Here is a 14,079-nt window from a genome sequence, read left to right as displayed (position 1 = left end):
CTGCAGCTCAGACACAGTACCTAGTATCTTTAATACAGTATGCAGTCATTTATGTAATGTACTGAATAGTGTACCAGTCATTTGATGGACATCATGATTGAAATGCTGTGTTATGTGTAAGGACTAGTGTACGGTCGTTTCATACGTCTTGTCTCCTGTCGTCGTTGATTTGTTGGTACTGCCAGTAGGTGAGTGCTCTCTGGGACTTGGGGCTACACTCCAGAAACGTACTGCTGTTCTCCACTGCATACACTGTCTTATCCAGCACCGTGGGCTGCCCATTCAGGTTATCTACAGGGACACACACACAGATCATACTTTGAACACAACGTGAACTCAGCACCATTATAATGTGAAGGGAAGAGAGGAATCTTCCATGAGGAGGTTTATTTGTGAATACATACCATGATGCTGCAGGTCTGAACACTGGGTTAAAGGGTCTCCATTCCTGATGTCCTGTCTCCTTGTCCTCCTGCAAAAACACACGTCAACAGTCAGTTTGCGATTATGCACGTGCATGTGTGTCGTTTTGGATGTGCTGTACTTGTGGTTGTGAGCCAGCCAGGCAGATAACACCAGTGAGCTTCATACCACTGTAGACCGGCTTAGTTCTAATTACAGGGTGGCTGAGGAATCCAATCAATCAGTCACTCATAGCTATTTTACACAGCCTGACTAACACAGTTACTCTCAGCCAAGGATACAGAGGGGATGGATTCGAAACACACACATGTATTGTACACAATGACTGAATAAACAATGGAATATCCAGAGTGAGAAACAGAACAGAGATTTTTTCATTGAGAAAGAACAAGTGTCTTCTCTCACATATCTTGCCTTCCCCACAGGGCTGTTCTCTCTGAGAGTATCAGAGAATTCAGTCTAAAATATGTAGAAATATGAGACCTTCAGGCTAAAGCTCAAATCAATAACCCAATGGAGACTTTATGCGTGGGTGGGAGGCCACACCACACACACACAACACACCACACAACCACACACACACACACACACACACATCGCACACACACACCACACACACACACACACACACACACACCACACACACACACACACACACACACACAACACACACACACACACAACACACACACACACACACACACACACACACACACACACGCGCACACACACACACACACACACACACACCACAACACCGCACCCCCTCCCATGAACAGCTAGAATTCTTAACACTTTATTTCACCCTGCATTCACCCAGACAGTCTGCCTGCAGATATGACTAACATTAGTTCTCATTGCCAGTAAACACAGCTCAGGGTATGTTTCTGTGTCTCAGGAGAAATGTGACCTGGCTACCTTCAGGGCTAACAGATTGATTTTCTGTACAATGTACTCATTATTTAAAGTCTTTGAATGGATAAATAGTGCTTGAATGTTCACTATGCGCTATGTGTGTGTGTGTGGTGGTGTGTGTGGTGTGTGTGTGTGTGTGTGTGTGTGTGTGTGTGTGTGTGTGTGTGTGTGTGTGTGTGTGTGTGTGTGTGTGTGTGTGTGTGTGTGTGTGTGTGTGTGTGTGTGTGTGTGTGTGTTACCTCTTGGCCATGGGAAAGAGTATCGTGAGCACTCGGTCCCATCCCAGGCACAGTAAGGGTCTCTAGCCAGACAGCACTCAGCACAGGCCTTCCCGTACACCTCACAGCGATGCAAAGGCATCTGGGATATGCCCAGCTCTGAGCCTAGGTACAACTGTTGCTGTGGAAACAGAACAGGAAACATTCTAAATACGTGATACCATATGTTTTGCAATATGCATTATGTACCAGTGCCTGGTACAGTACAGTAAAAGAAGGCCTCATATTATTACAGGTGAAGGTTTCTACAGCACAGTAGTTCTACCATTGTCTTCTTCCCCTGGTATTATCAGAGATCTTTTGGTTGACATCCGTCTTAGACAGTCAGCATCATTTTAACATCTTCTAACAAGTGTTTATTTTGTCCTTATACAGTCCTCAGGCTGGGTGTTACCCACGACGTTGACAGGTCACATCAAGTCGGTACTAAGAATACAATTCATTTTTATAAAAAGCATAGATACAATTGAGTTAAATTCTTCTTCTATAGTAGTGTCCCTCTCTTTTGCAGCTCAGTGTGTACAGTAAGTGGGGGTGTTAAACACTTGTTTGTGTTGATGAAAGCTGACTACTAGTGGGATACACTCACCTAGAAGCACCACTACTTCATTACATATGAATGTAGCTGACTCTGCCTGTCAGAAATATGACGTATCTCTGTTTAGAGAGTGGATCTGTATTACATGGGCTGTGTTAGGTGTCTCTAGCTTCAATAAGGCCATGATTCTATAATGTAGGACTGCCTAGTACACCCATTCCTTTTCCTGTTCTCTTCATGTCATGAGGAATATGATCAGCGTTGGTTACCTGCTTTGTGGAGAGTTCCATCGCTGTAATAGCAGTTGGCTCCTAGGACAAAATACACGAGAAATGTCCCAAATGTTACAAASCCATATTTTGATAAAGTAATAATTGTGATGTTGTTTTAGCTGTATGACTTTAACATAAACATGATCTGATAGCAGTAGGAGTGACCTACCCTGAACACAGTCATCTCCTCCAGTAGAACCTCTTCCAGGTCATGCCAGGACCCTCTGGGGATGGACACCACCTTCAGCACTTTACCCATATCTACAACGCAGAAACAACATACACACATTCTTAGTGTGTGTGTGCACATGTGTGCGTGTGTGTGCATGTTTGTGTGTGTGTTTGTGTGTGTACCTGTGCCTATGAACATGACGTCATACTGTCCATCCTCAGCCTCCACTTTGTCCACCACTATCTGTGTGAACTGGTAGTCCGTGTCCGTCTTGACTATGATTGGTCGGTTGTTGATGGGATAGACGGGGTTAAACATCGCTGGGTGTCCTCTCGCAAATGTTATGACATCATCAGGCAAGTCCTTTGTTGAATCAAATCCTCCGAATGTTTTGCTGGGGCACTGTGGATTAAAAAACATCCATGACTATGTGGATCCTTACCTTCATGTCTTCCACTAGTTTACAATACAAAATGTTATAACGGTGGTATGGATGCGGGAAACATGCCAACTAATGCACTTGTTTGAAATGATGATCTCCTTCACTTGCGCATCGTCATGCAAATTGTTTTACAATTTTTAAATTTACTTAAATTGCTGTTTAGCACTTGTTCCTTTACAAAGTTAAATTAACACCAGTTCAATACTCTGATTTATTGTGATTCACATTAAAAAAAAAATCTAATATATAAATATATATGCAAACGTAGAGAAAATTAGAAAGGGGGCAAATAAGTTCACGGTACTGTACATACAGCATTCAGGTGGTGAGTCCAGTTACACTTTATGTAAAGTGTGTTCCTCCCCTCCCCCACCCAAAGACCCCATCATGCCCTCACCGTGCCAGGTCGTGGGTATGGTACCCGTCCGGGGAAGGGAACCCACTGGTAGTTAGGGCCGTCCCTGTGGGCATAGGGACCTAGAAACACCCTTCTGATGTCTGCCATGCTGTACAGACACACTGCTGAGCCCTTGAAGATGTTACTGAAGAGAGAGGAGAGAGAGAGAGAGAGGAGAGAGAGAGAGAGAGAGAGAGAGAGAGAGAAGAGAGAGAGAGAGAGAAGAGAGAGAGAGAGAGAAGAAGAGAGAGAGAGAGAGAGAGAGAGAGAGAGAGAGAGAGAGAGAGAGAGAGAGAGAGAGAGAGAGAGAGATTAATAAATTAGAGATACAAATCTACTACAAAAATCTTCTGCAGGATCCATACTTCTCCAATGGGAGTGTAGACAGGTGGCTGACCGAAGTAAGTACCTGGATGTAGTGAACACTGCATAGATGGTGGGGTTCTTAGGATCCTTAGCGCTCATCAGAAACACATCCTCTGAGAACAAAAYCAACCAAAAGAAGAGTTAGTGTCGGGAATAAACCGAATACAGTAGACTGGTATACATGTGATATTTGTTTGCCCAAAACACACTCTCACACAGTACAGCCCCCTTTTCCAGCCACACAGACACACATAACATGCAACACAAAGGCTGATGTAAACACTCACGTAGTTCGTCAAAGTGTGTGTCTATGCCATTGAGTCCAGGTACAGAACACACCAGTCTGGCCTTCAGGAAAGTAGTCCACTTATTCACCAAACTCCTGTGGCCTCCAAAGTCATTCTGATAGAGGAAACACACCAGAGTCCAAACATTTACTACATCCCCCACAAAACAATACTGCAATACAGTAACTGCATTTTGTGTTATTAACTTTGATTGACACCTGAAAAGACAACAATGGCTTAATGCAGCTGTCTTACAGATTCTCATAATACGTTATCAATTGTTTTTTAAAATTGTTTTTCTGCACACATCGACAGAATACAGGCTCCCAGTGATTTTTGACGGTCTATTAAGACTGACGCCCCAAATATGCTCAGCCTAAATTTATATGGCATTATYAATAATGAATGTATTGTGTTGAAAGAAAAGCATATACCTCACATACAGAGAGATCAGGCTGGGAGGGTGTGTGCGTGTCTGTGTCTGTGTGTGTAATTGTGTGTGTTGGGCAGGCTAAAGGGTGACAGAGGAGACACCAGTCTCTGCCAATACCAGCCATCATCCTACACTCAGAAAAAAAGGTGCAATCTAGAAGATGTTGGCTGTCCCCATAGGATAACCCTTTGAATAACCATTTTTCTACAGAGGGTTCTACATGGAACCCAAAAGGGTTGCKCCTGGAAACAATAAGGGTTCTCCTACGGGGACAGCTGAATAACCCTTTTGTAACAGTACCACCATTGCTATTTACTCTCTCTCTCTCTCTCTCTCTCTCTCTCTGGCTCAAGTGACATTTTTAAACCACCTCTCTCTCTCTCTCTCTCTCTCTCTCTCAGGTTTTCCTCAGTAAGAGAACCACACCAAGCACAACAAACCTAAATATAACCTGAGAGGAGAGAGATAACTGGTTAGGAAAGCATCCATTATGGAAATCACTGTTATTCATCAACTCTGTTTGAGATAGAGGGAGCTGTTTAAGTCTGAGGTGTCTGAATGTGTTTGTGTTCTGAATGTGTACAGTACCTTGCAGAGCTGTCCGATGCGTGCTTGAGTAGCCTTCCCTGCGTGTTCCCCATCCATAGCGTTCTCTCTGAAGAACAGGTAGATCTTGTCGTCCTCGGGGTTGTCACTCTCTGGGATCAGATGGACACTCACAAACCTGGGATCTACACAAAAATATATCATATTTAAGAAATTATGAAATGGGAATCAGAAACTTCTTCCCCAGTAAAACGCTAAACATAGTGGGCCAATTGCAACCATCGAAAGCCACCAGATTATCATCAGCTGATTTACTGTTATTAAACCATCAATACATGCTAACATCACCCYCACAGCTGGTCTCAATTGCAACCAACATTTGGCAGCAATTTACCGTTCCCTGACGTGGATGTCAAGGTTATCTTTTAGTCTTGATTGCAGCCAATATTTTTCAAGACCATTTCGCCCTCTGGTTGGTGTTACAGTATCATCGGAACAATTTAGTCCTACTTTATGAGCAGACTAAGGGCGATTTATCTATTTGACATGGAAAATCTATTGTGGCAATTTATCCGACATGTTGTATGAATGGAATACTACTGTTGATAGTGTAGTCAATTCTTATTATTTTATTCGTTTCCAGTTCCGATGGTGAATTGGTCTCTAAGTGTCTGTTGAAAAGCAGKCTGAACCAGGTTTTCCTCTAGGATTTTTCCTGTGCTTAGCTCTATTCCATTTATCCTAAAACACTCCTGAGTCATTGCTGATGACAAGCATACCCATAACATGGTGCAGCCACCACCATGCWTGAAAATATGAAGAGTGGTACTCAGTAATACGTTGTGTTGGACTTGCCCCAAAAATAACGCTTTGTATTCAGGACGTAAAGTACATTTATTTGCCACGTTTTTTGCAGTTTTAKTTTAGTGCCTTATTGCAAACAGGATGCATGTTTTGGAATATTTTTATTCTGTACAGGCTTCCTTCTTTTCACTCTAATCATTTAGGTTAGTATTGTGGAGTAACTACAATGTTGTTGATCCATCCTCAGTTTTCTCCTATRACAGCCATTAAACTGTAACTGTTTTAAAGTCACCATTGGCCTCATGGTGAAATCACTGAACAGTTTCCTTCCTCTCTGGCAACTGAATTAGGAAGGACGCCTGTGTCTTTGTTGTAACTTCACCATGCTCAAAGGGATATTCAATGGCTTTTTTTTCATCTACCAATAGGTGCCCTTCTTTGAGAGGCATTGGAAAACCTCACTAGTCTTTGTGGTTGAATCTGTCTTTGAAATTCACTGCTCAACTGAGGGACCTTACAGATAGTTGTATGTGTGGGGTARAGAGATGAGGTAGTCATTAAAAAAGAATGTTTAACACTATTATTGTGTCACACCCTGGTCTGTTTCACCTGTCTTGTCTCCACCCCCTAGCAGGTGTCTCCCATTTGTCCCCATTATCTCCTGTGTATTTATACTTGCGTTTTCTGTTTGTCTGTGCCAGTTTGTTTTGCCTTGTCAGSTCTTACCAGCGTGTTTCCCGTTTCTCCTGCTCTCACGTTTGTTTTTCTACTCTTCCCAGATCTGACCTWTCTGCCTGTCTTGACCCTGAACCTGCCTGCCGTTGTGTCCCTGTTTCCCTGTGTCTTGGATTACGAACTCTGTCTGCCCTCGACCTGCCCTTTACATGCCCCTTGGTAAAATAAATAGTATCGAACTATACACCTCCTGTGTCTGCATCTGGGTCATATCCTGAGTCGTGATATATTGCACACAGAGTGAGTCAATATTTCATTGGGGGCAGGAGTAAAGAATCTAGACTAGCTGTCCGCATACAGTCATTGGCATAATCACTTGACATGGTAACAACGAGAGATCAATTGATCTGCTGGTCTATCCTTGTGGGCTTTTCGTTGCAATGCAGCTTAGTTTAGGCCCCAGGTGCATGTAATTTCCCGTTCGTAGCGTTTTAAGAAATCCAGCAGTAAGCTCAGGAGCGTGTTAAGTTCTGCCTGTGTGTTGCAATCGAGCCACTGTGTCCGCTACCACTCCCCCACTACAGCCATGTCAATCATGGAGGATTTAAACTTAATGCTGCCTATTTTTGTTATTCCCTTTCCCTCCTTCTTTTGTCACGCTTCTCTTCTCTCACGCTTCTCTGTCTTCTCTGTATGTCTCCTTTGTTCTCTTACTCTGTGAAAAACTTGCTGTCTCAGTTTCTGTCTATCTGTCTTTTTAGTTTCTGTCTTTGAAACACTTTCTGTCTCAATTTGAGACGAAATGCATTAAATCAGACTGGTCTGCATGCCAACAGACTGTTAGCTTGCTGAGCTACAACCTGGGTATCAACTTGCGGAGCTAACACAAGTCTTCAGGACTCAAGCAAGGTTTTTCATCATGCAAGCATAGTTCACTGAACTGAGAACATCAGAAATGAGAATGCTCTTTATTTCCATCTCACCATTCAGCCAGCGGGAGTCGTGTTGCTCAGTTCTGATGGGGTGATGCTGTCCCAACGTACGGAAGATGGCAAAATCCCTCCCCATGAAGTCCGCTGACGTCCCAGAATACAGCTCGCCATCTGAAGGACAGGGGAGGAGGACAATATCAGGTGTATGTGTGAACGTGTGTGTGTGCATGCTGCAATATATGTTTTTGTGCGTGCGCATGTGAGTGTTTGTGTATCCTGTGTGTGTGCGTCTCATGACCTTTCGTGTACAGGTGTCAAGTGTCTGTATTAGTCTATCAGGTACAGTATGGTGCCTGCAGGCTTAACAGTACAGGTAGAATGTGTTCTCACAAGGAACACCTTCATCTACCAGATAATGAACCAGAACAAGTAAGTGTGAAAGTCAGATTTAACAGGAAGAGACTCAGAGGGCCAGGTGGTTCCATTAAGAGAACATTAAAGGAGGGAGGGGGATTAATAAAAAGAGAGAAGGTGAGACATGGGTGGGAGGAGATCGAGGAGAGAGAGTAGTATGGAGACAGGGCTGACAGGAGGAAGAGGAGAGAAGAAGAGAGGGCGACAGGGTAAGAGGAGAGATGAGAGAGAGCGAGAGAGTGAGAGAGAAGAGAGAGAGAGAGAGAGAGAGAGAGAGAGAGAGAGAGAGAGAGAGAGAGAGGAGAGAGAGAGAGAGAGAGAGAGAGAGAGAGAAGAGAGAGAGAGAGAGAGAGAGGAGAGAGGAGAGAGAGAGGAGAGAGAGAGGGGGGATAAAGGTGAAAGACAAAGAGGAGAGAAGAGAAGGAGGGATAAGAGACAGAGATAGTAAGAGAGAGAGAGAGAGAGAGAGAGAGTGGAGACATGGATAAGAGGAGAAAGCGGAGATGTGAGAAAGAGAAGCAAGGAGATGGGATAAGAGGAGAGAGACAGGAGGAGATAAAGGGTGATGGAAAATGACCATCTATTGGTTGGAGCGATGTGATGTCATAAAGTATGACTGGTCCTGGTGATGAACATGGTGAAGAAATGAAGCTGACACACACACGCGCGTCCACTACACATAGGCTTGGAAATGAGTGGGTGTCCACTGTAGAGCACTCCTAATGATGAACACTATATATAGCCAGCCCTGTCATTCACCCACTTCCTCTCAGCTGTAAATATGCTTAATGAATGAGTGGAGATGAGAGAAGAGGTACAACTCCCTCTTTATGTGGTGAAAAGTTCTGGGGGAAATTAGTGCCTTAAAAAAAAAGTTGAGTGTGCTTGTTTGTTTGGGTCACTCACCGATGAGCATGGACGCAGTGAGCAGCTTGGGGTCATAAGGGCTCTTCCCTCGACCGTTCTCTATCAGGGGCTCCAGCCTGAACACACTGTCCTGTTACATGAAAAATAGGTCAAAATAAAGAGCATTTCGAATTCAGAGTTTATTGCATTGTCCTATTGACATCAACGCATGATGTTGGCGTCCTGGAACTCTTTTTTTTACCAACTCTTTTTTCAGAATGAGATGTTTTACTTTCTCCTAGAGTCACGTTAACCAGGGGCCCCAGCCAGGGCAGTAAAGAGAGGAGACTGCTATTCTCAGAGCTATTCTCCCTCTCTAATTCTCTGAAAATGACTGCAGTCTAATGAATAGGAAACACATTTATAAGCCTGACTCACTGACATTACGAAGAGGAGACATAGAACACACACAAACACCTGTCTCTTATACACATCTAGATGTGTATAAGAGACAGCACACACACACACACAGCGAATTTGGGAACCTCTAAACGATGAAACTCTTTTTTAATTTTCCATCTCATTTACTGAATGAATAAAAACATTTTTCCTAAGGCCATGAGCGAATCATTACGAGAGATTACCTCACACTCCACGGTTTATGATTTTAAATCGAAACCCAAAACCAGAATCTCACATTTCAGTGAAGAGTTTTTCTTAATACTATAGTCTAGCTGTAGCTCATACAAGACTTGAATCAGTCAGAACCATGACATGCCCTATGCGAAGACACATTTCAGTTGAATGCATTCAGTTGTACAACTGACTAGGTATCCCCCTTTCCCTTTCCCTTTTCTTCTACCACGGTTCATATTGGTCAGTAAATAGTAGAATACTAGAGCTATAACTGCAGTAAGCTGACAGATGGCTGAATAGGGTATTACCGGTTGGTATACCTCTAGTTTCTTCCCCACCTCCAAGTAGGCGCAGACAGGGTGGAAGGCTCCGGTTCCACATACATACAGATGGGTCTGGTTAAACGGCTGCAACACCTTGATGAAGTTAGCGCATTCCCTCTGGAGATAGAGAAAGAGAGACATTTTATATAGCATGGGTTTGCCAGGAGATAGACAGTTTCTGTAAACAACTAACATAGAGGATAGAGATGTCTAAAGCTGTTGGGTCAAAACCCAGTCCTTTCCATTTGGGTCAAAACTCAGTCCTTTCCATTTGGGTCAAAACCCAGTCCTTTCCATTTGGGTCAAAACTCAGTCCTTTCCATTTTCCATTTGGGTCAAAACTCCAGTCCTTTCCATTTGGAGGTCAAAACCAGGTCCTTCCATTTGGGTTCAAAAACCTCATTTTCCTGTTCCATGTGGAGGTCAAAAACCAGTCCTTTCCCATTGGTAACCGTTTCCTGGTCAAAACCCAGTCCTTTTCATGTCAATTTCACCTTTCTTGGGTCAAAACTCAGTCCTTTCCATTTGGGGTCAAAACTCAGTTCCTTTCCATTTGGGTCAAAACCCAGTCCTTTCCATTTGGGTCAAAACCCAGTCCTTTCCATTTGGGTCAAAACTCAGTCCTTTCCATTTGGGTCAAAACTCAGTCCTGCCCATTTGGGTCAAAACCCAGTTTGCCCATTTGGGTCAAAACCCAGTTTGCTCATCAGAAGCAGGCCCTCCTATAGAGCTGATCCACTGGACAGAGAAAAGGGTTAACCCTCTCTGGACGTAACACAACATCGCATAGAGCTATGCAGAAAAACAAACATTTAAATTGAGGGAATTAAGGGCATCTGTAATCAAAATTAAAGGCTTGTCCTGTCTGTATAATATAGAAGTAATTTTCCAGGAATATTTAGGAATTACCTGATCTATATATGAATAACAGTGTTGGGAAAAGGAACAGCCCTGATTGATTTTACTGTACAAATGACATCATGGCCAGGCCAGCTGAGTGAGTCACGGTTGTGGTGTTTTAGAGATAATCCAGACTGTTGTGCTGTGTAATAACTCAACAACTCGCTGTTCAGATTGAGACCAGTAATCTGTAATTCTCAGTTATCTTTTATTCTCTCCATCCTTCTCCTCMTTCTCCCTTTCCCTCTCCCCATGTGTACTCATGATCTCTCCAATCCGGACTCCTGATCAGAAAGGCTCAGAGACATCTGAGTATTAAAACAGCCAGGATTTTTATGATGGACATCAACAGTAAGACTTTCAATGCATAACTGCACTGCAACCAACCAGTGAACGTCCCACAACAACAAAATGTTAGGAGTATCACATACTGTAACCTCGTCTGAGCTTACTGTGTAGTGTGTGTGTGTGTGTGTGTGTTTGTGTGTTTGTGTGTGTCTCCATGCTGCGAAGACAGTTTCCCCCGTGATCTGTCAGCACTTGCCTGAGCAGGCAGCAGGCCTGACCTCATATGAAAATGAATGTCATCACACTGATGGAAAAATAGAAAAAAGAACCACAAATAATGCATGACTAAGTTTATCTGCCTTTAGTAGGTCACCAACAGAAAGCAGCTCTGTTGATTGTATATGCCTTTGTTGTCATCTGAAGAGGTGTCTGTCATTTCAGGGTGGTTTACCTGGTTGATCATCAGATAACGTTAACGTTTCTCACGCTGGTGTGATTTGGATGGTGTTAAAGTTTCTTGTGAGATCAAGTTTAACAGTGTGAACCCATTGGCCAAACCATGCACTGAACCAACAGAGTTTGTATGATGGAAGTTTCGTAACAGTTAGCGAAGCTTGGACGTAAAGACCCGTAATCTAACTTTTTGGCACAACATTATTTTTCCTGGCCTTGTGTATCACCCTCCCTTCTTCAATGATGTACAGTAAATTAGCAATTTTCTCTCTCTCCTTCTCTCTTTCACTGTCTTCCCCATGGCATGTTCACAAGTGTCTTTGTTGCAGTTCATCAAAGAGCATCTGTGGTCTTTCTTCCTCTCCTCCTTGTCACCCATGCCCTTCAAACACAAAGACCATCCTTCTGGGCTCCCCGCTCATCTCTGCCAGAATGTTTACAGAAAACACACGCACATACACACAAAAGACCTGATGGCCCTTCAAAATCAGCCCTATAGAAACTCAGCAGAAGCTGACCCTGTGCCTGTGATCTCAGTGAGGCAGATACAGAGGAGCTAAGATCTTATATTGCAGGAGGCACATGGCCCCAGGCTGTATCTGAGAGGAAAGTCAGAAGGAGAGAGATGCAACTGTGTCTCTTTGGGTGTTTACACAGTGTACTGCTTGTATTGAGACAGATATACAGGACAAATATACAGTACATGGCTGAGCTAGTCATGCAAGCAAGACACACAGTATTGAAGTGCCACTGGTATCGACATGACTCTTCTTAGACTAAGGAAAACACACACCTAAATGATCTTGTGATATGCCATATGACTGTGTGGACAGAAACTGTGCTGCATTTGCAACTAACAAATACCCATGTCTCGACAAAGCCATAGCTTTTGTTAGGATTCTGCTCCTGTGTTGAAAGCAGTGACTGTAAGCCCATTGGCTGTCAACTTTTAACCCTGTATCCCAGTGGCTAGGTCAACTTCTCTATGGTTGGACTCTAGATGACTAAGGTCATGTGATGTCTCTAAGAGAGACAGTGTAAAAGGGCAGTACTCCGGGAGGAGAGATTGTATAAAAGGTAGTACTCCAAAGAGGGGAGAGATTAGCTATAAAAAGGCATACTCGGTTGAGGGAGAGATAGTGTAAAAGGCAGTATTCCGGGAGGGAGAGACAGTGTAAAAGGCAGTACTCCGGGAGGGAGAGACAGTGTAAAAGGCAGTATTCTGGGAGGGAGAGATAGTGTAAAAGGCAGTATTCTGGGAGGGAGAGACAGTGTAAAAGGCAGTACTCCGGGAGGGAGAGATTGTATAAAAGGTAGTACTCCAAGAGGGAGAGATAGTATAAAAGTCAATAATCCGGGAGGGAGAGACAGTGTAAAAGGCAGTACTCCGGGAGGGAGAGACAGTGTAAAAGGCAGTACTCCAAGAGGGAGAGATAGTGTAAAAGGCAGTACTCCGGGAGGGAGAGATAGTGTAAAAGGCAGTATTCCAAGAGGAAGAGATAGTGGAAAAGGCAGTACTCCAAGAGGGCGAGACAGTGTAGAAGGCATTACTATGTGAGCGAGAGAAGTGTGATGTGTAAGATGAGGTAGCTACTCACCATGAGGTCCTTCCCTGCCCATTTACACTCATCTCTTCTGGAGGTGGATGCAGGCCACGGGATCTACACAGACACAGAAAGATAAGGATACTTCACTACACAATACACATGGATACATTAAATCAGACACTAACCAGTCTCTAACCCTAACATCTTGACCAAGCAGTTGGTCAGCTAACATTCCTTACATTAGCTGAGGTGCTTCTGCCAGGAGCATCGCTAAAAATGTACTTTTGGCGGAGGTGGGGCATATTTTTTAGATTGCGTTGATATATGTGTGTGTGTGTGCGTGTACCTACAGCATGTACGTTCACGTGTGCATATGTATGTGGTAGGGGTAGAGGAGTCACAATGAGATTTGTTCTCCACTTTGTTTCCGTTTACTCTATTATTCATCCAGGTGTGCAGGGAGCGGCTAACATGCCTGGCGCAGCGTGAGATCCTGTGCGACAGCTCAAGCCTGAATTATTCATAAGTAATTTCTCTATAGAAAGAGAGTCCCTGGATACCTGGCTGAGACTGGCTTAGACTGARAGGGCTTGGGGAGATTTGCAGACAGACAGACTGCAAACAGACTTGTATGTATAAGAGTGTTTACATTTGGTGAACAGGGAGTACAGGAAGGGGCTGAACATGCATCCTTGTGGGGCACCAGTGTTGAGGATCAGCGAAGTGGCGGTGTTGTTTCCTTCACCACCTGGGGGCAGCCTGTCAGGAAGTCCAGGACCCAGTTGCACAGGGCGGGGTTCAGACCCAGGGCCTCGAGCTTAATGATGAGCTTGGAGGGTACTATGGTGTTGAATGCTGAGCTATAGTCAATTAACAGCATTCTTACATAGGTATTCCTCTTGTCCAGGTGGGATAGGGCAGTGTGCAGTGCGATGGTGATTGCATCATCTGTGGATCTATTGGGGAGGTAAGCGAATTGAAGTGGGTCTAGGGTGTCAGGTAAGGTAGAGGTGATATAATCCTTGACTAGTCTCTCAAAGCACTTCATGATGACAGAAGTGGGTGCTGTGGGGCGATAGCCATTTAGTTCAGTTATCTTTGCCTTCTTGGGTACAGGAACCCCATTGACCCTGCCACATACGTCTCCTGTCTGAGCCGTTGAATTGCGACTCCACTTTGTCTCTATACTGAC

General features: G+C 44.0%; 1 protein-coding gene across 1 annotated transcript in view; it reads right to left on the bottom strand.

Annotated features, from left to right (window-relative positions):
- The window catches only part of sema3ab (sema domain, immunoglobulin domain (Ig), short basic domain, secreted, (semaphorin) 3Ab), a 54,359-nt gene that overhangs the window by 4,828 nt on the left and 35,452 nt on the right, over window positions 1-14,079 (bottom strand). The window contains 15 exon segments of the mRNA XM_023985665.2: window positions 146-291; window positions 405-472; window positions 1,578-1,591; window positions 1,594-1,737; window positions 2,424-2,465; window positions 2,596-2,687; window positions 2,781-3,000; window positions 3,438-3,582; window positions 3,847-3,916; window positions 4,091-4,205; window positions 5,112-5,254; window positions 7,532-7,651; window positions 8,801-8,891; window positions 9,697-9,816; window positions 12,939-13,001. Coding sequence (XP_023841433.1) covers window positions 146-291; window positions 405-472; window positions 1,578-1,591; window positions 1,594-1,737; window positions 2,424-2,465; window positions 2,596-2,687; window positions 2,781-3,000; window positions 3,438-3,582; window positions 3,847-3,916; window positions 4,091-4,205; window positions 5,112-5,254; window positions 7,532-7,651; window positions 8,801-8,891; window positions 9,697-9,816; window positions 12,939-13,001 — 1,593 coding nt within the window.

The sequence above is a fragment of the Salvelinus sp. IW2-2015 genome, linkage group LG4q.1:29 (genome assembly GCF_002910315.2).
Source record: "Salvelinus sp. IW2-2015 linkage group LG4q.1:29, ASM291031v2, whole genome shotgun sequence".
Taxonomy (NCBI): Eukaryota; Metazoa; Chordata; class Actinopteri; order Salmoniformes; family Salmonidae; genus Salvelinus; species Salvelinus sp. IW2-2015.
The sequence above is the reverse complement of the archived record's forward strand: the minus strand, read 5'-3'. Positions and strand labels throughout refer to the sequence as shown.